At 39.2% G+C, this 26,943-nt stretch overlaps 1 protein-coding gene across 6 annotated transcripts in view; it reads left to right on the top strand.

The window, feature by feature from the left end:
* Positions 1–26,943, top strand: part of piezo2b (piezo-type mechanosensitive ion channel component 2b) — a 76,346-nt gene that overhangs the window by 22,508 nt on the left and 26,895 nt on the right. For 4 of the 6 annotated variants that reach the window (XM_031865092.1, XM_031865094.1, XM_031865089.1 and 1 more), the window contains exons 7-26: positions 335–548; positions 5,425–5,599; positions 9,075–9,194; positions 9,887–9,922; positions 10,832–10,949; positions 11,240–11,421; positions 11,605–11,841; positions 12,347–12,467; positions 13,101–13,294; positions 14,160–14,305; positions 15,521–15,694; positions 17,266–17,307; positions 19,121–19,365; positions 21,513–21,673; positions 22,406–22,582; positions 22,717–22,839; positions 23,571–23,771; positions 23,859–24,063; positions 25,146–25,247; positions 25,359–25,524. In XM_031865092.1, the coding sequence (XP_031720952.1) occupies positions 335–548; positions 5,425–5,599; positions 9,075–9,194; positions 9,887–9,922; positions 10,832–10,949; positions 11,240–11,421; positions 11,605–11,841; positions 12,347–12,467; positions 13,101–13,294; positions 14,160–14,305; positions 15,521–15,694; positions 17,266–17,307; positions 19,121–19,365; positions 21,513–21,673; positions 22,406–22,582; positions 22,717–22,839; positions 23,571–23,771; positions 23,859–24,063; positions 25,146–25,247; positions 25,359–25,524 (3,139 nt within the window). The remainder of the gene's footprint in view (positions 1–334; positions 549–5,424; positions 5,600–9,074; positions 9,195–9,886; positions 9,923–10,831; positions 10,950–11,239; positions 11,422–11,604; positions 11,842–12,346; positions 12,468–13,100; positions 13,295–14,159; positions 14,306–15,520; positions 15,695–17,265; positions 17,308–19,120; positions 19,366–21,512; positions 21,674–22,405; positions 22,583–22,716; positions 22,840–23,570; positions 23,772–23,858; positions 24,064–25,145; positions 25,248–25,358; positions 25,525–26,943) is intronic. The other 2 variants (XM_031865090.1, XM_031865091.1) reach the window with 2 other exon arrangements.

Below are 26,943 nucleotides of genomic sequence, written 5' to 3'. Positions count from 1 at the left end.
TTTTAAAAGAATTCAGTTGAAATATGAATGTCAGAACATTTTTAAGAGCGAACTGAACGTCACACTATCCTATTCACAAAGTCTGCTTCTTATTTGTCGTGTGGGTTTGATTCAGACTGTAGTTGAGAAATATGTAAATATGTGTGAGGTTTTAGGGTTTCGGAAATTAAGGAAGAAAATCAGTTAACATTTCTCTGATTTTATAATTTACCTCCAACAACAACTGAAGTGTTGTGGTCTATGTGGGTCAAAACAAAAGCTGATAATTAATAAGGATCCTAATCAGATAAGTAAACTCCAACTCTGACTTTGTATTCCTTTCTTGTGTTTTCAGGTGTCATGCTGCCCTCGTTGACCTCGGCTGTCTACTTCTTCATCTTCCTGTTCCTGTGCACCTGGTGGTCCCTCTGTCGGACCTTCGACACACTCATCTTCAGCTGCATGTGTGTCCTGATGGCCATCTTTAGCGCTGGACACCTCATTGTACTGTACCTCTACCAGTTCCAGTTCTTCCAGGAGTCCATACCACCGGACGATTATTACATCAGGTGATACACATGCACGTTTAATGAATCCAAACACTGTCTAAAATCCTGTATGTTTACTTTAAATCTGTAATTTTGTGCCAGGCTCAAAGTTCGAACATATTTCATCAGTCCAAATCAAAACACTTATTAATTTACAATATGTCTGCTTATTAGGATGCATTAGATTTGGATTATTTTCCAAATTTAAACCTGACAGCCTTTCTTGATACAGAAAGAGATGAGTTAAACCTTGAGAACAAAGTACAAAATGACTTCCAAACAGCAGTGAGTGATGGCTCAAGCTAGAGATTTGTACTAAAATCTAAATGTACTAACATTAGATCTCATGTCTCTGTGATGAATTGTTGAAATGGTATTTAAACAGCACAAAGCCCATAGATTTGCCGTCTGGCTCCTTACTAATGTTAAAGTAACATAACGTGATGACAGCGCTCAGCAGCAAGAGCTCCTTTGACTCGACAATATTTATTGCGCCCAAGGCAAGTTTGTTTAAATGATAATAAATATTTACCATCGTTACAAACAAGAAGGCAAAGGAAAAGGCAAACCCAGCTGGAGGGAAGATATATCAAACTCGTTCTCACAGCACATCAATATCCGAAGCAGAGCTTTTAGGCTCTTCAGTACAACCAGTGTTGTTTTATTATGCATGAGAGAGGAGACAATCAGCTGTCTGTGGCTGCAGCGGTGAAACGTTGTGGTTGGAGTAAAGCCACATCGTTGCACACCTTGCCAACATACGTTAGACACGGTTGTGATGAATACAAAGTCTGCAGCAGAAAGTACCTTTAGTCACTAAACTCTCTGTTTGACTGACAACTTGTAATGCAAAGAATGCAGGCTGAGTACTAAAAAATACACACAAACGACTACCACCCTGGATGTTTGACAAAAAAAGAGATTTTCTGCTACAGCAAGAATAGAGGAACATTTAGCTATGGGAGATGTTATACTGATCCATTTTGTTAACTTTTATTTGACCATAAAAAGTCTCACTGAGACGAAATGGTGCCACAATCTCACATAAAACTTAAAAAATTACAATCCTCTAATTTTTTATATTATAACAGTGGACATTGCTCATATTTAATCTCCATTTGGGTCTGAATATGCATCAAAATACACACAGTTATAATCAATATTGAAATACATTTACAATATGTTGATGAGGAAATTGTAATATTGTCAAATGTAATGTACAAAAATCTAAAACATGTAGCTGTTGTCTCACTGTAACTGTTGTCTCACTGTAGCTGTTGTCTCATTGTAGCCGTTGTCTCATTGTAGCCGTTGTCTCACTGTAGCTGTCTCACTGTAGCTGTTGTCTCATTGTAGCCGTTGTCTCATTGTAGCCGTTGTCTCATTGTAGCCATTGTCTCACTGTAGCTGTCTCATTGTAGCCATTGTCTCACTGTAGCTGTCTCACTGTAGCTGTCGCATTGTAGCCATTGTCTCACTGTAGCCATTGTCTCATTGTAGCTGTCTCACTGTAGCCGTTGTCTCATTGTAGCCGTTGTCTCACTGTAGTTGTCTCACTGTGGCTGTCTTATTGTAGCCGTTGCCTCATTGTAGCCGTTGTCTCACTGTAGTTGTCTCACTGTGGCTGTCTTATTGTAGCCGTTGCCTCATTGTAGCCGTTGTCTTATTGTAGCCGTGTCTCATTGTAGCCGTTGTCTTATTGTAGCCATTGTCTCAGTGCCCTTGGTGTAGCAGGGTTTTATTGATCTCACGGTTTCTCATTTGAAAGCTGTGCTGCTGGGTGTCAGGGCCGAGGCTATTTACAGCTATGTATAGAGGAAGCTGCCTTGGACAAACCTTGTGTCCTCACCATCCTTCTTCTGGTTCAGATGGCAGATAAGGTGTGATTACAGTGCTGTATTGACGGACTTCTTGTTAGAAAACCCATCAATAGTCCGTTTAAACTGTGAATGCTTTATGAACTATTCATTAGGAGTCGCATCTAAATCAGTGGCCTTCCAGCCTTGAGGCCAAAACTCCCTGAAGTCTCTCCAAATTATTAAAAGGATTAAAACAGTTGTATGAAAAAAATTAAATATATAATATAATATTTGCCTATGTCTCTAGGGCCACATTTAGCCATGATGACGCATAATCACAAAAATACCTAAATTATCACCAAAAATGACTTAACTTCAATACTAACTTGTAAATTTGCTTTATTTAATTCCCAGCAGTAAATATGGGAGAGTGGGTGTCATTTTTTTGATCAGCTCTTTATTTGATTTTTGAAGCATTCAATTTGGAAAGTTTACAATGACTCTAATTCTCCTTTGATAGCTCTTTACATGAACAGGCCAACTTTTTCATCATCTGCCGTGTCTTTGTGCGTTTATGTTGACTTTCCACAGCGCTGAGGTATTTCTGTCTGCCGCAGTGTAATGTGATGATAAAAGTAACACACTCTTCTGCGATCCGGCCTGTTACCTCTCTGCACACCCTCACGCCGTCTGAGGGAAACTTACAAACATAAATACGTGCAGCTCCCATTGGACAAAAGAAAGGCTACCTCAGTTCTTGCCCTAATTGTGCTTGTTGACAGTTGAGTCGGCCTTGCCATCGGCCCAGTGTTGAGTGAGACTGTTGAGAGGCCTGGCTTCCACTCCACTTCCTGCCTTCCTTCCTTACAATGGAAGTCCCCAGTCATGTGACCAGCGGGCTTTCCCCCAGCTGCAAGAAGAAACCATTCAGGAAGTGTGACGGGGTCAGAGGGTATTCGCCCCTCCGCATGGCAGAGACTCAGGAGACCTGTAAATCTGTGTGGTTGTCACTGGAATACGTCAGTGCACTTCCTGTTGAGCAGATGATCTTTGTTCTGCTCAGAGGAAGAGGTGTGAATCAAACGGAGTCCTTTGTGGTACAAACAGATATTTAGTCTCCGTGCATTTTTTAGATTCCAAGAGTGTGGAAGGAAATCGTCTTTGCAGGAATGTCATCTAAAGTCTACACTTAATTTCTGAAGCTGTTTAAATGAGCCAGTCAACTGTTCATTGACAGTGTATATCATGGTAATGTACCACCTATTACGAACATCAGGGCCTGTATTTATAAAACTAAGAATTACACTGAAGAAGGACCCCTTGAGGCAACACCTCCTTCAGATTATAAAAAACAAAATTGGACTCACCAATAGCTCCATCCTTCCACTTCCTGCCATATATCCAGGGTGCTTGTCATGGTGGCAGCAGGCTCAGTCAGTTTTATTTATATAGCCCAATATCACAAATCACAAATATGCCTCAAGGGGCTTTACAATCTGTACGGCATACGACCACCTCAGATAAGAAAAAACAAAACCTTTTAAAGGGGAAAAAAATAGAAGAAACCTCAGGAAGAGCAGCTAAGGAGGAGTCCTCTCCCTGGACTGACTTGCATACAATAAATGTGTAGAGAATGAGCAAAATAACAAAAAAAAAATCTTGCGATGGGATCACATCAGCTGTGGCGCCATTATCGGGCCAGGGGTGTAAAGTGTGTGTGTGTGGGGGGGGGGGCCCTTCCCCACTTCATACCCCCTACTTCTGGTGCCCTTACTGAAACCACACCCATCTTCAAACAGGGCTTTCATCTACGCACCGTTAAACGGTTGCGACGCTAAGTAGTGTGGGATTTGTTTAGTGAATGATGACACACTCCCAGACTCACAAGGTGAAAACAATACCGTTGCTGTCGAGGCTTCTTTTGGCCTGAAGAAGAGAAAGTGCCCGATATTAAAGTTAAAAATGAAATAAATAGAAATAAAACATAATTTGTTAAATACATTGTTTTTTCCCCTCATCCCTTTAATCATCCTGGCACTTCTCACATTAGGTCCCGGCCCCCGGGTTGTGAACCCCTGATGTTTAGTGTATAGGCCATCCAGCACAGACAGCATGACTCTGCAGTCCTTACAGTCTTTTGTAACGTTTGCATCACTTCAACCATCCTGGCCTTGTTTCTGAAATCGATAATTAGTTTTAAAGATGGAGAACCCAATGCCTGAATTGAAGGTAATAAATTAAACAATACACTTATCTCAATTGAGAACCGTCCAATCTGCTGATTGATGATTTGGGCAAGTTCACAGAAGATTTAAGGATGAGTATTCATGCATTTGCTTCTCCTCTTGGCCGTTGAGGAAGGATACAATTCAAGAAAACCAACCTATTTTTAATTCTACAATAACGATTGTAGAATTAAAAAGAGTTCAATTATAAACTTGCCTTCGAGGACAAATTAATGGAACAAAGGTTGTATTTTTTGTCGGGTTTAAAGTCTAAAGCATCTTCATTAGCTATGTTAGGGACTACAACTGTGAGAGCCAAACAGAAAGGCCGCAACTAACAATTATTTTCATTGTTGATTATTCTGCTCATTATTTATTCAATTAATCGATAACTCATCTTGTCTGGGCATTTGTAACTGGTTTCTGTTTTACAATAAAATGTCATCTAATTTCCTGGTTTGTCCAACCAACAGTCCAAACCCCACAAATATTCTATTTGTTGTGATATAAGAACCTGGAACCGTCAAATATTTGCCGTTAATCGATTATCAAAATAGTCAATGTAAATTCATTTTCTGTCGACTAAATGAGTAATCAAAACATTGTTGCAGCTCTTTAACAGAGACATATTTTCTGGGAATAATAAAGTTGTATGATCTTGCTTAGAAATCACATCCTTAAGACAGAATTCCTTTTTATGTTGACCTCCATTATGACAAAATTCCAAGCTTTTGTTTATCTATGTATACTGTATCTCTACACAACGTCGTCTCTTCCTAATTTAAACTCAAAGTTCCTGATTTTCCTAAAGTAAAGTCCTTGTCAATGTTCCTGTTCTCATATACCTGTCTGTCTGTCTGTCTGTCTCTGCAGTATATTTGGCATCTCGCCCATCATTCAGAGCAACTGCTCCTACACATGGAAGCTCATTGTGCACCCGGAGCGTAAGTGGAACCACTTTGTCAATCCCATCATCCTGCTGATTCTCTACTACACCCTGGCCACGCTCATCCGCCTCTGGCTGCAGGAACCCATCGACCAGCTGACGGTGAGGACAGCAGACAGAAAAGCAAAGAAAGCCCACGAGAGTAGACCTTTTTACTTCACAGATTTGTAATAATTTCTCCATACAGGCTCATTATATTAGGTGATTTTGACTGAAAAGCAATCATTGTGATCCATTGTATACCTTGAATATTTAGTGTTTCATGAAGGTGGGGAAACTTTGACTTTATTTAACAAAGGTGTTTTTGAAGATTTGTGATTTACTGTGCAATTGTACGATGCTTTTTCTGTTTCAGCCAACAAAAACAGTTGTTTTGTATTGCTTTAAAATCATTGCGTAAGTGCCTCTGTCTAGATTTTGCAGGGATTCAATCAATCATAGAGAAATAAATATACAGGTGGATGAGGCAGAGCCTCGATAGACAAGTAGGCAATGCAGCCTGAAGACATCCTTTGTGATTTGCCATTCAGTTTTCACTTTCGCTATCTTCAACTCAGCTGAATGCACCAAGTTCACACCTCCTTCTGGGCATTATGCATTATTCTGGAAGATGCAATCATGCAATTAAGTGACCAGACAATCAAATACAAGACAACGAGTTTATCAAAGAGTAAATCACAACTCTTCGTCACAAACAGCTAAAGTAGGGTGGATTTGTATATAATTACCACCCTTAAGCAAAACAGAAAAATTAAATGGACCTAGATTATTGCCTCCAGATAAACTTTTCTTTTTTTCCACTCAAACTGTGTGATTTAACTATTATTTGTGATGTTAAACATGAATGAGTTCCTGCTTGGAGAAAGCTGGATTTGCAGTTCATGTAAATCTTGGTGGGTGCAGGCAGTCAGCCTGAATTTTCGTTGAATTCAACACACACACAACACCTCCATGTGGCTCCTCAGTAAATTCCAGACAGTGAACTGAAATAGAACCAGATTGAATTAAATGGGCAGCCAGGTGGCCTCGTGACCAGAGGAACTGTATTGATGGAAGATTCCAGGACGATCGATCGTTGGCTGGATCTGTCCGCTGGAGCTCAGGTGTTATCTGAGACACTGGTGGTCTAATTCTGACAAAGCGTGAAGCGAGGATGCATCTGGGTACCATGTTCTAGTGTTCCAGTGCTCTACAGGGGTAAATGTTACACATAACATATAACAACACTGGTCCAAATGTGATGACTTATGAAGCCATAAAGCATTTTTGGTAGTTTTGGTACAAAATCTAAAACATGATTTTAGTTAAAACTGGGGTCAGTTGCTTTAAAGTTTTACACTAGAAAGTCGTCTTGACAGGCGCATCAGATTGTAAACTCGGACTCACAAAAGATCTCACACACTGTGGATCACTTGTAGTCAGTTTGATAACAATTCTTAAAGGTAAATTGCATCCTGATGAAGCTCTGAGGACCGAAACATTCAAAAAATAGGACCACATTATTTTCTAAGTCTGTTTTCATACAATATGCAGGTGCTCATATGTACATTGAAACAGATTTTGCTTGCTGTAGTCTTTGCACCTGTTCATTCTGGCAATTAAAAGATCCCCTCCTAACATGCTCCCAAAGGAACAGATGGAGGACAAAATCTACACTCACAAGTTCATCTGAAGTTAGTATGACTTGATGAACTGACTCAATTAGGGAGTTATAATTAAAAGTCAAAATATTTAACTCTGAATAGGGGTGTCACAATATATTGGTATTGACGATAACCTTAGTTTTTAGAAAATAAAATATTGACATCATGATAACGATGCACATAACATTGTATTGTGTCAATAATCCAGCACTTCTTAAATCACACTTTTGTACAGTTATATTTACAGACTCTCTCTCCACCTTCCTACACTATAAAAGAGACAAATCGCACAATTAACAACATACAAATGTAATTTCACTGATAGAATTATAAAAAAAAAAAAAGTTTTAAAATCTGATACCGTGACAGCCCCTGAATGACCACTGCAGTGTCACTTGATTTTGATTGAACTTAAAGGGTCAGTTCACACAAAACAAAACACGGCATCAAACGTATTCATAGGAACTGTTTCTTTGACTTCAGTGTGTTTATTATGTCGAGTAACTGGGACATTGTTTGTTAAAAGACAATTTGCTGTAAACAATATATGTATATTTTAAGATGAATTAATATAATTCCATTCACCTCCACTGTATGGGTGAAACCAAAACTATCTGAATGACTAAATACCAAAATCAGAAAATGTGTTTTGGGTGAACTGACCCTTTAAAAATCTGTTTTATCTCATAACGGATTGGGCCAAGAACTATCTAATGGTTATTGAAGAATTCAGCTTGCAATGAAAGTTCATGTGATGTCGGAAATGTCATGGAGACCCTCACTCCTAAATTCAACCCGTCTTCCTTCATCTCAGACCTCGAGGCTCAGCTCTACTGTCCTGTAATGGAGTTATAGATTAGTGTTTTTATAGAGGGGTCAATACTTCCCTGTAAACCTGCAGGGCTGTATGCATTATTGATCTCTCCACAGAGATGTGTGTGTGTGTGTGTATGTGTACGTTTTCACCTACTCTTACACTTTAGACAACGCTAATAATAAAACATGATTACGACATAAATCATCAGCTGACAGGTTTGTTCGACAGTGAAGATGCCCGATTGTGATTGATCTCATCTTTGCCGAAAAGACAAGAAGAATCTGTACGCTCTGTTACCATTTCTCAATTGATGTTTAATGCTCGAGTTGTAGTTCCATGTGTTTATTCAGCAGTAGTTTGACAATGCAGTAAAAACTGTGAAAACATAATGATTTCATCACATTTATAAAAAAAGTATCTAAAGGAATGAGACGCAAGGAAGCGATATCTGACTGCAGACTGAAAACAAAGAAATGGAAATCACACAACAGTGTCAGCATAATAATTTATTTATAGAGCAAACATTTTAATTGTGCAGTCTGGATTTCATATTGGTTTCATTAACAAATGATTGTTTTCAAATCCCAAGTGTCCAATTGCCATTTTTTTAATCCCTAAAGAAAACATATTCCTCACCAGAACTAGAGACATTTGAACTAGAGACAATATTGCTTTGGATCAAGTTTTTTAGTACAGCATTATTCTGTTTTTCTAACATACTGATGCTCAAAATCCATAAAACAAAGGAAACTGAGAACAAGTGGAATTTTCTTTCCAATGTGAATTTAAGAAGAATAAATAGCCGTTTGTGCAGTTTTATTTTTTGTATTTTTATGATATTTGAGCCACCTGGACACTGCCTGGATGATAGTGTTTGTTGTGAATACAATACAGAAAATCAATGGTAAGAAATACGGTAAAACTACATCATTTCCTCTCTAAAAGGTCACCCATCTCCTCATCAGATAACCACTCCTACACTGTAAAACAGTCTCCAATGGAAGCTGATTAAAACTGGTTCTTGACAGTATCGTCTCAGTTGCACAATAGCGGACTGAGCTCAAAGTCCAGTGGTGAAGATATATATCATCCACACTGTCTATCTTTGCTTTTTCAGGACGACAAGGACGGCGATATGTGCGAGGAGGAAGATCTGGATGGAAACAGAACAAATAACTCCGCCAACAGGAAGAGGCACCTGTGGTGGGAATCCCGCCAATGCACAGATGAGAAAAACGTATGTCAGGGTTGACACATGCAGGACTAACAAAGTATTGATTATTGGACAGGTCATGAAGTAATCATCCTTTGGTTAGGATACCATTGTACAACACATATACACAATCCCATTGTTAAAAAAACAAAACAAACATCAATACATGCTTAAGAATTTATTTTTCTAGGACAACAGCCTTGAAATATAATGAAGATCTGTTGAGAATCTTTCAACAAGCTTGGCTGCTAAAAACCCAAATAACACAACTGAAAACTTGACTTGGAACAAATTGATTCAGCTGTAACATAAGGTTGAACGGAAAAATACTGTAATGTTTTAGTGTAATAATGGTAAAAATAAACATGAAACCTACTTTGTTAAACTGTGAAGTCAAGCTGTTCCATTACATCTTGTTCACCTTCTTAATAGACTCATCCCTGGAAAGATTTCAGCTGGAAATACATACACACACACGCACACATTCTGACCTTGTTCCCATATCAAGGTCCGTAGTCTGTCTCCACCGGCCACCTCCTGAGGTTTAAAAGCTTTTAGGGTGTGCAGACACACAGATGAGTGATGGGCTCGATTTACAGAGTAGTGCTGCTCGACTTTGTTCCTGCTTATCAGCGACTATAAAGAACAAGGAGGCCTTTGACTTCAGCAGCTCATCGATAACGCACCTTGCCTTGTATGCTCTTTTCTCTTCCTAGCTCCTCTCCACCCTGGATGGCTACAGTACAACTGAGGTGGGGGCTGCTTTGGATGTGTCTTAAATCTGTGCATCTTACCCCCCCTTCAACCCTCAGTCCTGCTGCAAGAAAATAAATCACTGCAAAGTGCTTTTCACACTGCACCCTCATAGAACAGAGTTATCCTGTGTTTCAAAGTTCATGTTTAGCTCCTTTTTCCACTGTGTCTGTCGGCCCAGAAGCACTGTATAGACTGCAGTACACCTCAGTTGTCACGCTGTCATCAAAAAGCCACTGCGCTCAAGGGCCTTTGAGTTGGCAACATGGAAGATGTATAAAAAGCTGTTTGTGACGTTTAAAGTTGTGCAGGGATGACGTATTTTTTAGGGCAACCTGGAAGTTTGCATCGCACTGGTTCCCCCGACAAAAAGCCAGTGGGACTTTTGCTTTGGATTATTGCTGAAAATACGCTCTGTGGCAAACAAACGTTCATAATACTTACACACTTTTTTCAGCGAGATAACCTTCACAAATGAACACCACTTTTATAATTTTTGAAATCTAAATGCAATCGTCAGAGGTAAAAAGCTAACTTTAGACTGGAAACGAACTACACAAGGGTCACATGACTTTATGTCACCACCACGAAGCTAAAGGCGGACTAGTGTTGTGCCGAGATGAAAGAATGTGCAGTGTGAAAAGTAGAAGAAATCCCTGTACTGCCCTACAAAGCCAAAATGTGGTAACTAAGCTGCCAACAACCTAACTGAAACTAACAAAAAGCCACATCTGCAATCTGCTTATTTTTGGCAAATGAATAAAATATCCAGCTGGGGAATGATTTGATTACACAAAAGCAGTTATATGTTTGCGTTTGTGGGGCAGGAAGCAGTACAGTAGTGTGATCCCATAACAAACCTGTTCCTCAGTTACTTTTTTATTGTAATTTGTGATGACGATCTACAGGCTGTGCCCACCTCAAATGGGACGTCCTTTGACTTTGTCACAACGGATAATGGACCAGTCTGTGTGGACTTGTATTCCACCCCTCAGTATAAAATGGACCAGCCCAGCGACGTAACAGGTGAGCTGTTTACCGCCTGCGTCTTCTCTCTAAATGTCCTTGAAAAGATCAAACTGAATGAAACGAATATTAACAACAACACATATTTACTTTTAATCCAGTTGACAACCTAACATAGTGGTTGAGACAAACTGTGAGACACATGTTTAGAAACAACTTCTAAAACCAGATTGATAAAACTCACATTTTGTCAGCAACTTTTTCCAAAATGAGGCACAAGGGCTATCTCAATAATGAAACAGAGTACCGTAACTATTCTAACAGTGAGTTGTGTGTCTGTCTCCATCCAGAGAAGAAGGAAGAGTGTGTGTACGAGGTGCGTTTTCCCCTGGAGGATTCTGCGTTTGAGGAAGGAGAGGAGAAGTCTGAGGGAGGAGAGGATGGGATAAAGGAGAGAGGAGTCAGTGCGATGGTCAAAATCTTCCACTTCATCTTGAAACAGAGCTATATCTGTGCTCTCATAGCCATGATGGTGAGTAATGCAGCCCGCAGATGGTGAAACCTGGGAGCCACAGAAACTGGCTTATGCTGCATTTGTGTCGTGTATTTGGATGTCTGAAAGGAAATGATCTTTTGTATTTTACCTTCATTAGCCCTTCATCAACAGCAGAGTTTTAGCATTTATCTTAAGTGTTCTGTGATTTGTTCTCCTCAGGCGTGGAGCATCACATACGTCAGCTGGCTGACGTTTGTCTTCCTCATCTGGTCTTGCACGCTGTGGATGGTGAGGGACAGGAGGCGTTACGCCATGCTGTCCTCTCCCTTCATGGTGGCCTACGGCAACCTGGTGATAGTCCTGCAGTACATTTGGAGTTTTGAGATCATAGATCATTCCAAATTCCCCGGGTTCTTTGTCAAGAAGGACAACGCTTTCCACTCACTTTCATCCAAGGTTTGGGACTTAAACACAAAGCATTTTCTCAATTTTGACATTGCCATGTCTTTCTGTCTACTATAAATCAATGAAATTATTTAAACGGACCTTTAGATTGAGTGACAACCTGTGATCTGTAATATGTGCAAGGACTTCTGATGCAACAGATGTACTCTGTATGCAGCTAATGGAATATACTGTCAAACTGTGTCTCTATTATAGTCAATTAATTCATTATTTCTGAATGGCTCAAAGACCTTACTGTGTCTAGATTTTATACACCAGTTGATCCCCACAGACTTGCAATGGTGTGTTTATTATGACTCGTACTACAGATGTATTCATCTACTACTTCTACTTCATACCTGGGTCAAATTGTTTTTTAAAGTTCGTTTTAACTGTTCGATGAATGCAACATGTGCTGGAAAGTTTGGAAACTCACCCATATTCTGTTCAAGTAAATGTAAATGATTTCTTAGTTCATCTTTGCTGTTTGTCTAAACATTTTATTTATTCTGTGTAGGTCCTCTGTCTGCTAAGCTTCTGGCTGCTGCTAAGACAAACGCTTACAGAAAGAGAGGAGAAACTAAAGGATGACAGCGCTGGTCTCTCAGATGTTCATGTGGATAATCAGAAGAAGAAGGGTAAGCCCTGGGCTCTTATTTTATTTCGATTATAGTAGAAATAATATAGGTCACAGTATAAGCTGCTAGCACCGCCAATACGTGTGAAAAGATACTAACCAAAGAGTGACGGTTAGTTTTCTCTTTTTTTTTTATCACTTTAATTTTTATTACGTTTTCAACTCTTGACAGAACATCATGAGCATCCATCCAACACATCACCAAACAATACAACATTTGAACAAATACAACAAAAGCAGTTGACAAGGCAGTTCAGACATGTAAACCTTCTCATTTATTTCATAACTAGTTTCGTCACTTGTTGGCATCATGTTTCATGTAAATGATCAATTTGTTGCAGCTCATGTCAAAGATATTGCCTTTTAATTTTGAGTGGGTATGTCTGCTTTTTCATCGAATAGGTATCCCGGACAATCTCAAACCATTGTTTTTTCCCCGCAGGTTGTAACAACAAATGTGGTTTAATACTACAGTTCTCAAAATCCTGGTACCTGTGAAAACAAACTATTGATGTTTTAATAAAGAAGACAGGCAATAATTGTCCTTTTTCCTTCACTCAGTGAGCAATTGTGATCTGTGAGTCTGTGAAAGTAGTCGGTGCAAAGTTTTGTGATTCGCTGCTGTGTTTTATAGAGGAAGAGGACTCTGAGGAGGGAGGGGAGCAGGACATCATGCAGGTTCTGGGCAGCATGGTCATGGCTCTGCTGGTGAAATACTGGATCTACATCTGTGGTGGCATGTTCTTCTTCGTCAGCTTCGAGGGAACAATCGTCATGTACAAGATCATCTACATGATGATGTTCCTCTCCTGTGTGGCGCTCTACCAGGTAACAAAACACCTGTGATTGTGATAGCCTTGTACACATACTTTATGTAGCTACATATTACCAATCTCAAATTCCCCCTCAGTTATCTCAATATTTTAAAAAAATGTTCACATTCTTTAAATTTGTTCTTCTGTATCTTCTTAGTCAAGCGCATGATTGAAGACACACACAATGTTGACGGAAATCTTACCACTTTTTATGGCTGCTCTGATGTGTCAAACCTATGCACATCTAAAAATGCACAGTACCTATTTATTAACAATTCAGACAGACATATTTTGTATCTATGGAATATTTTGGGTCTTGACTTTTAATAACATTGAATAAATGAATCTTTATTTTCACAAATCTCCAGACTAAAAACGTTTGACCTCTTTTGCTTATAGCACTTTGAAACCAAATTGGATGCATTCAAAATGTACTTTCATCCTTTAAATGCTGTTTACTAAGTGATACTGTGTTTATTCCAAACTTAGCATATGGGTAGGGTAAATCCCTATCCAATGCACTGACTAGACAGTTCTCCAGTTGATAATGCTGGTAAATATAGCGTTGTATCATCTGCATACATAACTGCTCTTGCTTGATTGAGAACAAGAGGAAGGTTTTTGGTGAATAAAGAAAATAGTAATGGTCCCAACCAGCTTCCTTGTGGTACACCACATCGTAACTCCTTCACATTTGGGAAACTATCATTATGAAATACATATTATAATATTTATTCCTGTTAGAAAAATAATTGTTGCCATAGTAAACTGAATCCAGATGTCCTCTGTTCTGTTTGATTCATTCAATGGATTGTAGCTGTTAATGTCAGATAATTTGTAACCCCTGAAATGCAATCATCTCAATTATTCTTATCTAGGTGCACTATGAGTGGTGGCGAAGGATCCTGAAGTACTTCTGGATGTCGGTGGTGATGTACACCATGCTGGTCCTCATCCTGGTCTACACCTACCAGTTTGAGAGCAATACCTTCTGGAACAAAACATTGAATATGACCCAAGACAGGTGAGCTTCTCTGAATCACCTGCATTATAGGAATACAGATTTTTTTTTACGTAATAATAAAGTGCAGTTACATTTGTTGATGAAAGTTCAGGGAGTTTTAAATACTGGTAGTTACAGAAGCCCTGAGAAGAAAGTGAGATCCATTTTTAAGTCTGATCCATTTTTAAGTCTGATCCAAACAGTTTTCTCCCCGGTGTCTATGACATCAGAACAGGTGAAAATTAATTTGGCAGGTGAAAACACATTTGTTTTCGTTGGGATAATTTGTTTGTTGTTGTAGTACTCATTTTAGCCACAAGAGGCTGAGGTGCACCACTACCTAATGTGCTGAATAAGACTAAAAGCATTCATATTTTCTTCCAGGTGAGTTTTAATTTGCCCATGCAGTCTAAAAACAAGGAACATAATATTGTTTGTTATGCAAGTCATGACTTCTCTTGGCTAGAATGTAGTTTAATCAGCATTGATGTGCTGTTAGGGAAAACATTAATGCTTTTAGTCCGATTAAGAAAATGGGGTAGCGGTGCACCTTCGCCTTTTGTGGCCGAAATAAGTATTACAACAGCAAACACACCTTTTTTTTACCTATTGTCAAAGATGGAAAAAAGTGACTGAGAAAAATGATCCTGGCTTTGTTTTTCACACCTGTTTCACAGAAATTTTACTGCGGAACTTAAAAAGATTATCCTGGCAAAACCTTTTTTTCACTTGTTCTTTAGTCAAAAACACAGGATAGAAAATTGGACCAGACTTAGCAAATGGATAACCAGAATTCCTTCTTTTTGTCATCTGCCTCTCAGGTAGTTGCTCCGACACACAACATTTTCAAGACTCTCCCCTGCAGTCAGATGAAAATGCTCAATGTTTGAATGTTTGACTTGAAGAAGAGCTTGATAGTTTAAAAACATTTTTACTGAACATGCCTATGTTTTTTTTTAGCAATTGAGAACAGAAACATGCAACATTGAAAAACACTTACATTGTACAGTTACAATTTGTTCAAGGGAATGTGTGATAGTATATTGCTATAATGATATTACATAAACCATAACTGTATAACAACCAGCAATGACAGAATAGCATTTCATTGCCTTTCTTACCTTTTGATTATTAAAAAAATCTATTGACCTTCTTTTGTTCACCTCACTCACAGGTACCTCATAAAAAGATGTGAGCTCAAGTCTCAAGTTTTTCCTCTTTTTTTTCCCATCCCAGCTTGAAAGACCTGGGCCTGGAGAGGTTTAGTGTCGCCATGCTGTTTACCAGGATTTTCATTCCCACGTCTTTCCTGTTGGTGTGTATTCTCCACCTGCACTACTTCCACGACCGCTTCCTCCAGCTCACCGATCTCCAGGCTGTAGTGGCCAAAGAGGAGAGCACTATCTACAGGTGAGACACGTTCTGTTTGTTGTCTTTGGTTCAAACCATAATTGAGAAGTTTACTTTTTGTTCTTTTTTTTATCTGGTTTGGGTAAATTCATACAGCTGAATTACAAACTGCATAACAACAAAAGGTTGTTCATAAACAACCAGATCTAATGACTTTACTTTTTGCTTAGCAAAGTTTGTTTACAGTCTTTGGTGTTAAAAATCCTGAGAAACAGGCATTTGAACTTCAGTAACTTGTCGGCTATTTGTTCGTCCCTTGCTGTCTATTATGATGTCACATCCTGTTTCAAAATTAAATACATCATATTGAGGAAGTAATATATTATTTCATTGGATCTTTAAAAACATACAGCTGAATATGGACCAGACTACAGTTATCCATTGGTTATGTTTGTATTGTAAGGCACTTTAAAGGGACAGTTCACCCCAAAATAAATGTTCCTCTTACCTGTAGTGCTTTTTATCAATCTAGGTTGTTTTGGTATTGTTTCGCCAAATATTAGAGATATCGGCCGTAAAGATGTCTGCCTTCTCTTGAATATAATGAAGCTAAATGGCACTCGGCTTGTGGTGCTCAAAGCGTAAAAAAAAAAAACATTTGTAAAACTCAACAGCAATGGCTCTTACCAGGAATCATGACCGAGTTACTCGAGATAATCCAGAAGACCTTGTTGTGAGCAGTTTCATGTCAGCACTATTTTCAATTTTCGAACTACACCTGCCAACAGTATCGCCGTGAAGAAGGAAGCGTGCATCTACTCGTCGACAAGAGGCTCATGCTCTTGACAGCGATGTAAACATGAATGGCGTCCACCTCGGCTGAGCTGTAACGTTAACTAGCTCAGTGGTGCTTGGTGAGCTAGCAGTATCAAGTATAGATGCACTGCGTCAAGAAATGTAATACACTGCAAAAAGTCAGCTCTCAAAAACAAGAAAAAAAAGAGGAATTGAATAAAGCAAAATTATCTGCCAACAGTACAGGAACATTTCACTTGCCAAGATTTTTTAAAACAAGTAAAAATATGTAGTTTTTAATAATCCACAGATATCCTAAAACTAGTGCGGCCAGACTAAAAACAAGTACATTTGTCTGGATACAAAGAAAAGATTGAAGATGTATTTTCTCAATATGTAGGAAAATGTGAGAAGCATGCAAACTGAATCAGCACATGATAAAACTGAACGCTGATAAACAGTAATACTGAAGAATGCCCCTTACTCAAGAATACTTACTGACAATGTATGCATGATAACAGACCTTAGTTGAGCGTGAGGTGAAAACATTCATCCCTTTTCATCTCGTACTGTTCTGGATAATCACACTTAACACACCCTGTTAAACACCCATTATAACCACTGTTCTCATCGCACATCTGTCGTTGTGTGCTTTGTTGTGCTCTCCGTGTTAGAACACTCAAATTTCCACGGTCTGTGTTGTGGTGTGTGTTTAACTTTATGGCGGTGTTGTTGCGGATTTTCCATTGTTTTTGCTGCTGCTTGCTTAGCTCGTCTCTGCTCTGCTGCTCTCTGTGACCTGCTGCCATCTCTCCTCTGCCACCCTTTCCACACAGCCACGCTAAAGTCAATGGTCGTGTCTATTTGATCATGAATAGGTGGGTATCTGCTCGCTTTCTGTGGCATCCCTCACCATCCCAGTTCACCTCTGAGCCTCGACTTCCTCTTCCTGTTGTAATACATCCATATCCCCCCACGCCGACTTGTCTTACCCTAATTTTGCCAATGATGATACATTGATGATCTTCTGAAATATCTTACTCCAGGAGTTTAGGTATTTGACTGACATGAATGCTGTTCGTTTTCAGGTTTTCCGTATTATTATTTTGCCTGTAGCCTTCTCTTTTTGGGTTCACTATTATCTTTCTAGATCTTTAACACCCCTCCAAACCCAGCCCAGCCTTTTTCCACCATAAAACCCTTCCACTTCTCTCTAAGAGTTTCACAGACTGTCAAACAAGCATGTTTGAATTTTAAAGAACTGTTCTTCCCTTCCAGTATCTTGCCACACACCCACCTCTCTGCACTGACTCCCAGAAACTTTACCCCCCCCTCCTGAAAAAGCTCGCCTACCCCAAACCACAGGAGCCTTTTGGCCAGTTGTCATGCATTTGAATAAATGTGGATATTTTCAAGTGTCAGTGTCAGCCTGCCTTTGTCGGTGTCTCTCCCCTCTGTTCATCTTGACTTCTGTGTAACTTTATTGTTCTGAGCAGCATCAAGCAAAAAATTCCCACCCAACAGAGCAAGTAAGTGTGACCACTGGATAACGAAAAATGTTTGCCTTGATATGCGGCCGGTTCATGCAAGCCAAACCTGACCTTTGACCTTTCCCCATTGCCTGAGAAGAATTTAAAGGGTTAATGACTCCCTTCAGATGCTACCATTATTCTGCTGCAAGAAGAAAAAATCCTCAAAATCAACCAACATAGATTGTTTTAACGAATGCAGAAGGAATGTGCACTGCTTATTGATCGGTTTCATGCCTGATGAAATGCTGCTCTGTTGTTCAGTGAGTGGACGCAGATGGTGATTCCCATCTAAACATTTGCATCAGAGCCTTTTGACAATTGCCTGGAGTCATATGTATGAATTTGTGTTGCATTTATATACTTATGAGGACAGAATGCCTTCAAAAGATAGGAATGTGAGTAAACTAGACATGATAAATTATGTGGAAACAATAGGTGGATTATTTTCCCTGCCTTGATTTCTTAAATTGCTGCGAGCATTAAGATCAGATTCAGATTACTTTCTAATAGGTTAAAGTTAAGGTCACTTTAGTTGGAGTATTCTTGTTTTTAGCATGTTTTTAAGTCTGAATAATAATGGAGTAGGTCACATTTTCACATGTAAAAAAATCTTCTAAAAAAAATAGCTCAAAACCTAACTTAGATATTTTAAAATTGATGACAGGGTCAGATGTTTATAGACAATAAGTATAAAATATTTTCCTACCCAAGGCCGACTACGAATGCATCCCCATGTTCCATGATCGTGTGGCAGCTATTGAGCCTTTCATCAAGTGCAGACCACATTTTAATGATATGACGCCTTGACTCCTCTTTTTAGCCTTCTTGACTAAGTTTAGGAAGTAGTCCTAAAGTTAGAAATTAGAAGGCATCGCCAACACCAATCATTGCACCAGTTCTGATTTTATTTAATTTGTTACTGGAAGAGTGTCTGATTTGATCGAAGCCTCCAAAAAAGGCTTCTAAATGGACCTGTGTGGTGAGACTTTGGTCGACTGCTACTTCCAAAATTTCCAAATATTGCCCCCTAAAGAAAGACTCCTAAAAATACACCACAATAGAACATCAGGTCATTTAAGGTCCTCATAAGTATAGAGATACCGATGTGTGTGCGAGTCAGCATACATGTGTCTGTAATAACTTATTCGCATGTGTTCAGACTGGTGCACCAGGATGGCAGCTTGGCAGACCTCACCATGCTCAGCGCCAACTCAGTGGACACCACGCTGTCCAGAGAGGAACAGGAGAAGCAGGAGGAGCAGGCCCTGGTGGTGATGATGTATGACACTGACATGACTGGCGAGAAGCCCAGGAGTATCTCTGACCCGCGGCAGTCCAGCACAGACGAGAGCCAACCCTGCAGCACGGGGACGGAGCCAGAGCCGAGCACCGAGCAGAGCTCAGGTACTGAGCAGCTGCAACACAGCAGGTCCACAAACTCCAACAAGACACTGAATATACAGTGAATCATGTTAGGGCTGCAACTCACTATTATTTTATTCATAAGTTAATGTGTTGAGTATTGTCTTTGTTAATCAGACCATCTATTAATATCTCATAGACAAGACATCAGTTTGATACTAACGTTTAGAACTTTTATTTACGGCAAAGAGTGGCATTTAAAGCTACAGTGTTTAACTTGCTCATCCTACCTTCCTCCTCATCAGTTCATATAAAGTCGTGCCCAAAACCAAGATGGTGAATGAAGCCAGACTGGATTAACAAAAACACAATACTCAACTTGTGCATTGTTGTTTTTGAATGGGAACCTGCTGCACTTTTAGCTTTGCTGTCTGAGTGGTGACTGAGCTTTCTGGGATAAAAAAAACAATCAAATGATGTCCTTCAATGCGGTACTATACTAATTAGTGTACCTTTTACGATAGCATTATCGTACAAAGCTGGATTAAAATGCTTTTTACCATTTCTGACATGGGCGTCATGGAAACTGCTACACAAGTGCTTGTTAAATTCATATGATAATAAAAATGCTCATCTAGAGGCTGTGTTGCTGATCACGTTTCAGACTTGTATTTAAATACTTCAGCATCTCATGTGTTTCCCTCCAAAGTACATTAAAACCATGTTTCTCCTCTCGCTGTGTTTACAGCGGAGGCTCGCGTGTGCTGTTCTGTAGCAGCTACAGAGCACTTTTAGTCATGAGCACAGAGACCTTTTCTCTCAGATCCCTCTCAGCCTGCAGCGCTTTAGTCTGCTGAAAAGACATATGTTGCATACAGTCTTTAAAGGCCAAAGCTTTCTGAGAGAAGCTCAGCTTGCTGTCCAAGTATCTGCTGCCTGCACTCTCCCCAGCCAGCCATTAATCATCCTGTGTAAAGCTGTACAAATCTGTTGTATTGAAGATTTTTGGGTTCAGTAAGATTTACTTCTGGTTGTCTGTTCTGTCTCAGAGTGTAGCTCAAGTGGTCACTTTCACCCATTACATCGTCCTGCTGTAGCCAACTAACGCAGCACTATTAGCATATTTACGCGTACAGTCACACTGGTCTTAAATTGAAATGTTGTTTATATACACAGAAAATAAAATAGGTGATAAAACGCAATGCTGCAGGGCCTCTCAGTTTATAATGAGCTGCACGCTATATGAGCTATATGCCCTCACAGAGGTTTCTTATCCAAACAATGGAGCCTCTATTAAAACCTAAGATTCTGTGAAAACATACACCCACCAAACTGTGGCTGGAGGTTTTATATCCTTTGTGAGAATATAAAACCAAATATTAGGTTGTCATTCTCGGGTAATTAAAGCAACAATTTCGAATGTGCTTGTTAATACAGATTTTAGCCATGCTTTTATACATCTTGACACAATGCATACCGGGAAAATATTACATTAACAGTCAGTATATGTAAAACACATGTTCAGCTGCTAAGTTGACCCCATAAAATGGTTTACATATTGAAATTTCTCTTTCACATGATAACATCTTCACTGATTTGCATGTTTGCTGGATGGATTTTAATGTGAATACCACTTGTGAATCAGAGATTTATTATTCATATTAATATAATTATTTGTAGGGCTGCAACTAATGATTATTTGCATCATCAAATAATGTACAGATTAATTCTTGATTAATAATTGTTTGGCTTTTAAAATGTTTAAAACGTTTTTGGTTTTAGACGATTAATTGTTATCTTTTGATGGAAAAATATAAATATAAAGAATATAAAGATATACATATAAATATATAATGGTGATAAAGAAAATTAGACTAGAAAAAAAGAATCGAAAATATATGTGCCTGATTATCTAAAAGATGTTCAATGTCACGGCTGAATATTTAGTGAATGCTGTATTGTCCACATTAGTTACGACACAAAAAAGAGAATCATATTATCAGTCTGCTCCAGCTTGAGTTGGTGTTTGAGAAGACATCAAAGCAAAATGCCGGTAAAGGGATAATGGTGTTCAAACTGAGGACGTACTGCTGTAATTAAAATATAAAACACTTTCCATTTGCACTTCTTCAGTGCTTCTGTTTTTCCATTTAAGTGTATCTGTTTTTTTTTTATCTCTGCTTCTTCAGATCTGAAGAATAAATGGCACCTGGTGGTTGACCGTCTGACTGTGCTCTTCCTCAAGTTCCTGGAGTATTTCCACAAACTGCAGCTGTTCATCTGGTGGTTACTGGAGATCCACATCATCAAGATTGTGTCCTGCTACATTGTCCTGGTCTCCGTCAAAGAGGTACGAAAGCTTGAGGTTACAATGTGGAACGAGGATCAATATCTGCAACAAGAGGGAATCACACTATCAATCGATTTGATTGACTGCTCAGCTTCTCGGAAGTGTGCATGTCATCCCACGTGTTGTATAAGGCTTCCAGATGGTCCTGCAATTCATATTCTTGGTCTTGATTCTACCGAATGATATATCGTTAACTGTTTTTTTAAACTCCCAAGTATCGGCCTCAAAAATCCGGTGTCTTGCTTGATTTTCTTGCTCATACACTCTATAAAATAACTTGGCCTCTTGCAACACTGTGCCAACTTGAACCAATTTTAAATAAACCAGGATTTTCTGTTACATCGCAGACTCGCCAGATAATAGTCTGGGGGTATTGGGGCGAACTGTAATAGCTGTTTTCTTGCAATCAGGGCTCTTTGAGTTTGGCACAAACTGACGGAGAGGTTTAGTCTGGATAAGCTGCGAAGGCTTTTAGATTCTTATTAAAACTCACTTTTATGGATTTAGATTAATGTAATGTCATGATATTTTATTTATGGTTCTTGACCTATTTCATTTGCTTCACAGTATTCTTCACTTTACATAAAAGTGTTTAGAAACTTGTAACACAAAATAGGAATAATACTAGTTGTTGTAGTTGGATGAGGATGAAGAAAAAGAGAATGTCAGTGGAAATGTAATTCATGTGAGCTGTTTTTTCTGTCCTCATCGCCTATATTGTCTCCTGTGCAGGTGTCTTTGTTCAACTATGTGTTCCTGGCATCCTGGGCCTTTGCACTGCCCTTCTGCCAGTATCGTACCCTTGCCTCCAATGTTTGCACTGTCTGGACGTGTGTCATCATCGTATGTAAAATGTTGTACCAGCTGACGTCTATAGACCACCTTACCTACTCGAAGACCTGCTCTATGGTGAATATAGTCAGAACATGCTCCTTGACCCTCGTTGTAGACGCTACATACTGCTAAATGTTATCTGTACTATCCTTAGTTGAAGTAATATTATATTTCTATTACAGTCATACACTTATATTTTCTGTCCACAGCCATTAAACTACTCAGCGGTCCAGATTAATGAGATGAAGGAGTCTCTGCTGTATAAAGCACCAGTGGATCCAGCCAACTGGGTCGGCCTGGAGAAGTCTGATGACCTTCTGGGCTATCTCAGGGTGAGGAGTGGAAACTTTCCTCAGCTGAACGTTTGCAGCATACACATAATATCACAGCAGGGGAAGAACAATTCATGAAACTATGATTTTAAAAAAAAAAAAGGGAATTTGTCAAAGGAATAGTAAATTTGTTCTCTGGAGCCAGCAGCTGGTTAGCTTAGCACAAAGACTGGAAACAGGGAGAAACAGCTAGTCTGGCTCCATCCAAAGGTAATAAAATCTGCCTATCGGCATCTCTAAAGCTCACTAAATAACAAGTTATATCTTGTTTGTTTAATCCGCGCAAAAACCGAAGTGTAAAAATGTCAATTAGTTTTTTTACAGGGTGGTTGTGACTCCAGGAAGTCACGGCTCCTTCAACAGTCGCAAAACAAGTATTTTCTTTATCAACAGGGCCTCAAATGTTACGTTAAAGGAATACTTCACCCCCAAAATGATCATTTGTACATCAATTACTCACCCTGTGTTTCACTGAATGATTGATGTTAAGATAAAGAGCACGTCTGATGAACTTGAGTTACAGTACGTTTAAACTTTTGGGTATAAAATGTCAGAAAATATGACAAATTTCCATCACAAGTTGCCAGAAATTAAATAGGAAAAAAAACGCTTTTAAGTCTTTTTTTTGTCTTTTTTAGATAAATGACCAATCGGTTATTAAAATGTGTTTTAGTCAATACATATTTAATACATACATAATACATATTTAATGATATTCTCCATCTGTGCAGAACAACCTCTTGATGCTGGCTCTGTTGGCATTCGAGGTGACCATTTATCGCCATCAGAAATACTTCAGACTGAGAAACAAACTGTCGCCTCCCGCTGCCAGGATTATCTTCCATGACATCACACGGCAGCATCTGGACATCGGCATCATCAGCTTCATCAAATACTTCATCAACTACTTCTTCTACAAGTTTGGACTTGAGGTCGAGACAAGTGAAAAGAGCTAAAAAAAATGGATGATTTTCTCTGAAAACATCACTTCATGTTTGTATTCCTTGTGTTTCTCTCAGACGTGCCTGCTGTTGGGGGTCAATGTTATCGGGCAGCGTATGGACTTCTTCGCCATGCTTCACGCCTTCGCCTTGATCACAGTCATGTATAGACGCAGGAGGAAAGCCATCGCTGAGATCTGGCCCAAGTACTGCTTCTTCCTGGCCTGCATGCTGACCTTCCAGTACTTTATCTGCATCGGGATCCCACCAGCAGCCTGTAAAGGTTTGTGTGACCAACTCGGCCAGTTTGTACTTATTGCTATGATTTCAAGCCCCAATCAACAACTATTGTCATCATTGATTAATCTAGAATTCATTTATATAATCAATACATCATCTAGTGTATAAAATGTCAGAAATTAGTATCAAATGCTCATTTCAAGTTCCCTAAGACGTCTTTGAATTTCTTGTTTTGTTGGATTTATAGTCCCAAACCCATAATATTGAAAGCTGACAATGACAAACATTTAATATTTGAATAGATTATCCAAAGGTTTTTCAGTTAATGTTATTAACTGTCTGTTATTATGTCCCCAGACTCAACATCATCTACTGTATGTATTACTTTAAATTATGTTGTCGGAGCAAAATATGTTTAATCACAAAATGCATATCTGTGTAAACTTAGACATCTTGGCCCAGAAGAACATTGAGAACCTAAATTGTTTCAAAAATTACAAAAATACATCGTACAAGAATTAAAGCTGTTGCTCCTCTGTGTTTTTGATCTTTTATTTGTTACCACGTCAAGACTCTTCTCAGCCTGGTCTCCTAAAAACTGCATCGTCAATTGCGTTTCGAGGGAACGTACTTTTTCCCAGATTACGTTTGTATTTGACGTATCACAAATACGTTAAATCAAAGTCTGCGTAAGTCCACGTAGAAAGGAGGTTGAGTTGGATAGCAGTGGATAGATGGGTCGAACAAACACAGGACTTTTAAACAGGAACTGTTTTTTGTGTCTCGTGTGAAACCAAATATAATACACTTATTTTAACCGAAAACATGATCTTTTACTAAATTTACCCAAGTGGTTTTGTTGCCTAAACCTAAACCTAATTGAGAATTGGTAAAAGTGTCACGATAACACTGATATACACGTACGTAGAAATGTTGATATGAAATGTGGTTTTGGTTTAGACACGTCCAGATTCAACATATCCGTAGTTGTAGAATTGTACAATTTTATTATGGCGTCTGGGTTGCTGCTTTTTTCATTCCTGTGCTCCACAATAGACCTGACCTTTTTATGGTGTTTTCATATAAATGTATGTCCAATGATAATGGTGCATGTTTTCATTTCAGACTATCCCTGGAGGTTTCCCACCTCTTCTACAGAATCCAATGTGGTCAAGTGGCTCTATATTCCAGATTTCCTGACCCAACCCAATCCATCGTTCCTCATCTGTATGTTTTCCAATTAACATGTATTTGGTGGTTGTTATACTGATGATTGTTTTTAGTATTGGCAAGATTTTTGCTCAGCACAAGTTGGATTTCTCCTCTCTTCTTTTCTAGATGACTTCATGTTGCTGCTGTGTGCCTCTCTCCAGAGGCAGGTCTTTGATGATGAAAACAAGGCGGCAGTTCGCATCATGGCTGGAGACAACGTGGAGATCTGCAGAGACCTGGACGCAGCCTCTTTCAGCGTCCACAACCCCGTCCCCGACTTCATCCACTGCAGGTACAGCAACTTACACTAAAGTTATGCTAGTATTACACTGCAGCAAAAAAGGGCCCGGTAATGTTAAAAAAAAAAAAAAAAAAGCATACAGCAAATGGCACTGAATCCCAGAGTACATTAGATTTTACAGTAGACTCACTTGAATTATAACAGATATAATTTTGGTGCCATTGGAGCTCGGCATTAAAATGGAGGACAACAGGACACAGAAATGGAAAGGAAGTGAAGTAGCCAGCTTAATTGATGCTTAATGATGTTAGATGCCTACAATTAAGTCAACAGCGAAATGATCAAAACAAGCAGCACTATTAAAAACTGTTTATATTTGTATCACGTATGGGTTACATCCCACAATATGGAGCAGCAGTTTGGATTCAAGCATGAAGTCTTGTAGTGTCTACGTAGAGTTAAAGCTTTGGTTATACCTTTTTAAGAATAAAACATTAACTTTTACCATTGTTGTGATATAGTGTAGATATTCCTGTTTAGGTCCATGGTTTACTGGATAGTACACAGGTATGTAGTTGTAATGCAGCAAAGGGAATTCATTATTTTAAAACCACCCTTGGTAGATGTTAAAGACCTGGGTATTCGGTATTTGACGCCCTGGGAATGAGAACGGACTGGTTTGCCAAATTAGCATAAAAGGTGGCCAAGTGGCCAACAAATCAATTAATGCATGTTCAAAACAAAAAGGGTGCCGCTATTGTGCCAAGTTACCGAGTAGAGCTTTGAATTCAGCAATGGGCTAAAAGGCAGTGGAGCAGGCCGGTAACAGATGGTTGCAGGTTTCAGATTTAGAAACGTAAAACAAAGGTGTCATTCTCAGCAACAACCACTGAGGTACAGTTCAGTAAGACGCTTGCTTGCTTTGCACCCCGGCCTGTCCAGTCGAGCTGCTCAGAGGCCAACTCAGTAGAAAACTGTTGTTGTACTTGGCAGCTAACTGTGTAACTGTAGAAAGTGGAGTGGTGCTGAATAAGAACATACTCGCTCAGCAAAGCCTTATCCTAGATAAATAAAGGTAAGACAGATGACAGTAGCTTAGTGAGAGATGTTATTGAATACCCAGCGTATATACATAATTCTGAATTTTGGCTGTCGTCCAATATTTTAATCTAGAGCTAGATACTGATTGTGCACATGAAAGATAGTGAAGAGAGGGTTTTGAGAGGCAAGGAAATACAGAGCGAGTAAGAAAGACAGCGAGAGCATCCTGACCTGTCCACAGTCATTGATTATGTGCTCTTCACATTCCACTGTTTTGATGTGCAAAGTGGACAAGTCTTTTATTAACGCACTCTGTGTCCATCAACAAGCCCTAGTAGAAAGAAAGAGAGCTGTACAGCCCGTCTGTCCACGCCACAGCAGCTCTGCACTTATTCCATCGTTTCCCTCCAGGATCGAATTACGGATATG

This window comes from Anarrhichthys ocellatus, unplaced genomic scaffold, assembly GCF_004355925.1.
Source record: "Anarrhichthys ocellatus isolate YVR2014 unplaced genomic scaffold, GSC_Weel_1.0 scaffold32, whole genome shotgun sequence".
Taxonomy (NCBI): domain Eukaryota; kingdom Metazoa; phylum Chordata; class Actinopteri; order Perciformes; family Anarhichadidae; genus Anarrhichthys; species Anarrhichthys ocellatus.
This window is presented reverse-complemented; position numbering and strand designations above follow the sequence as displayed.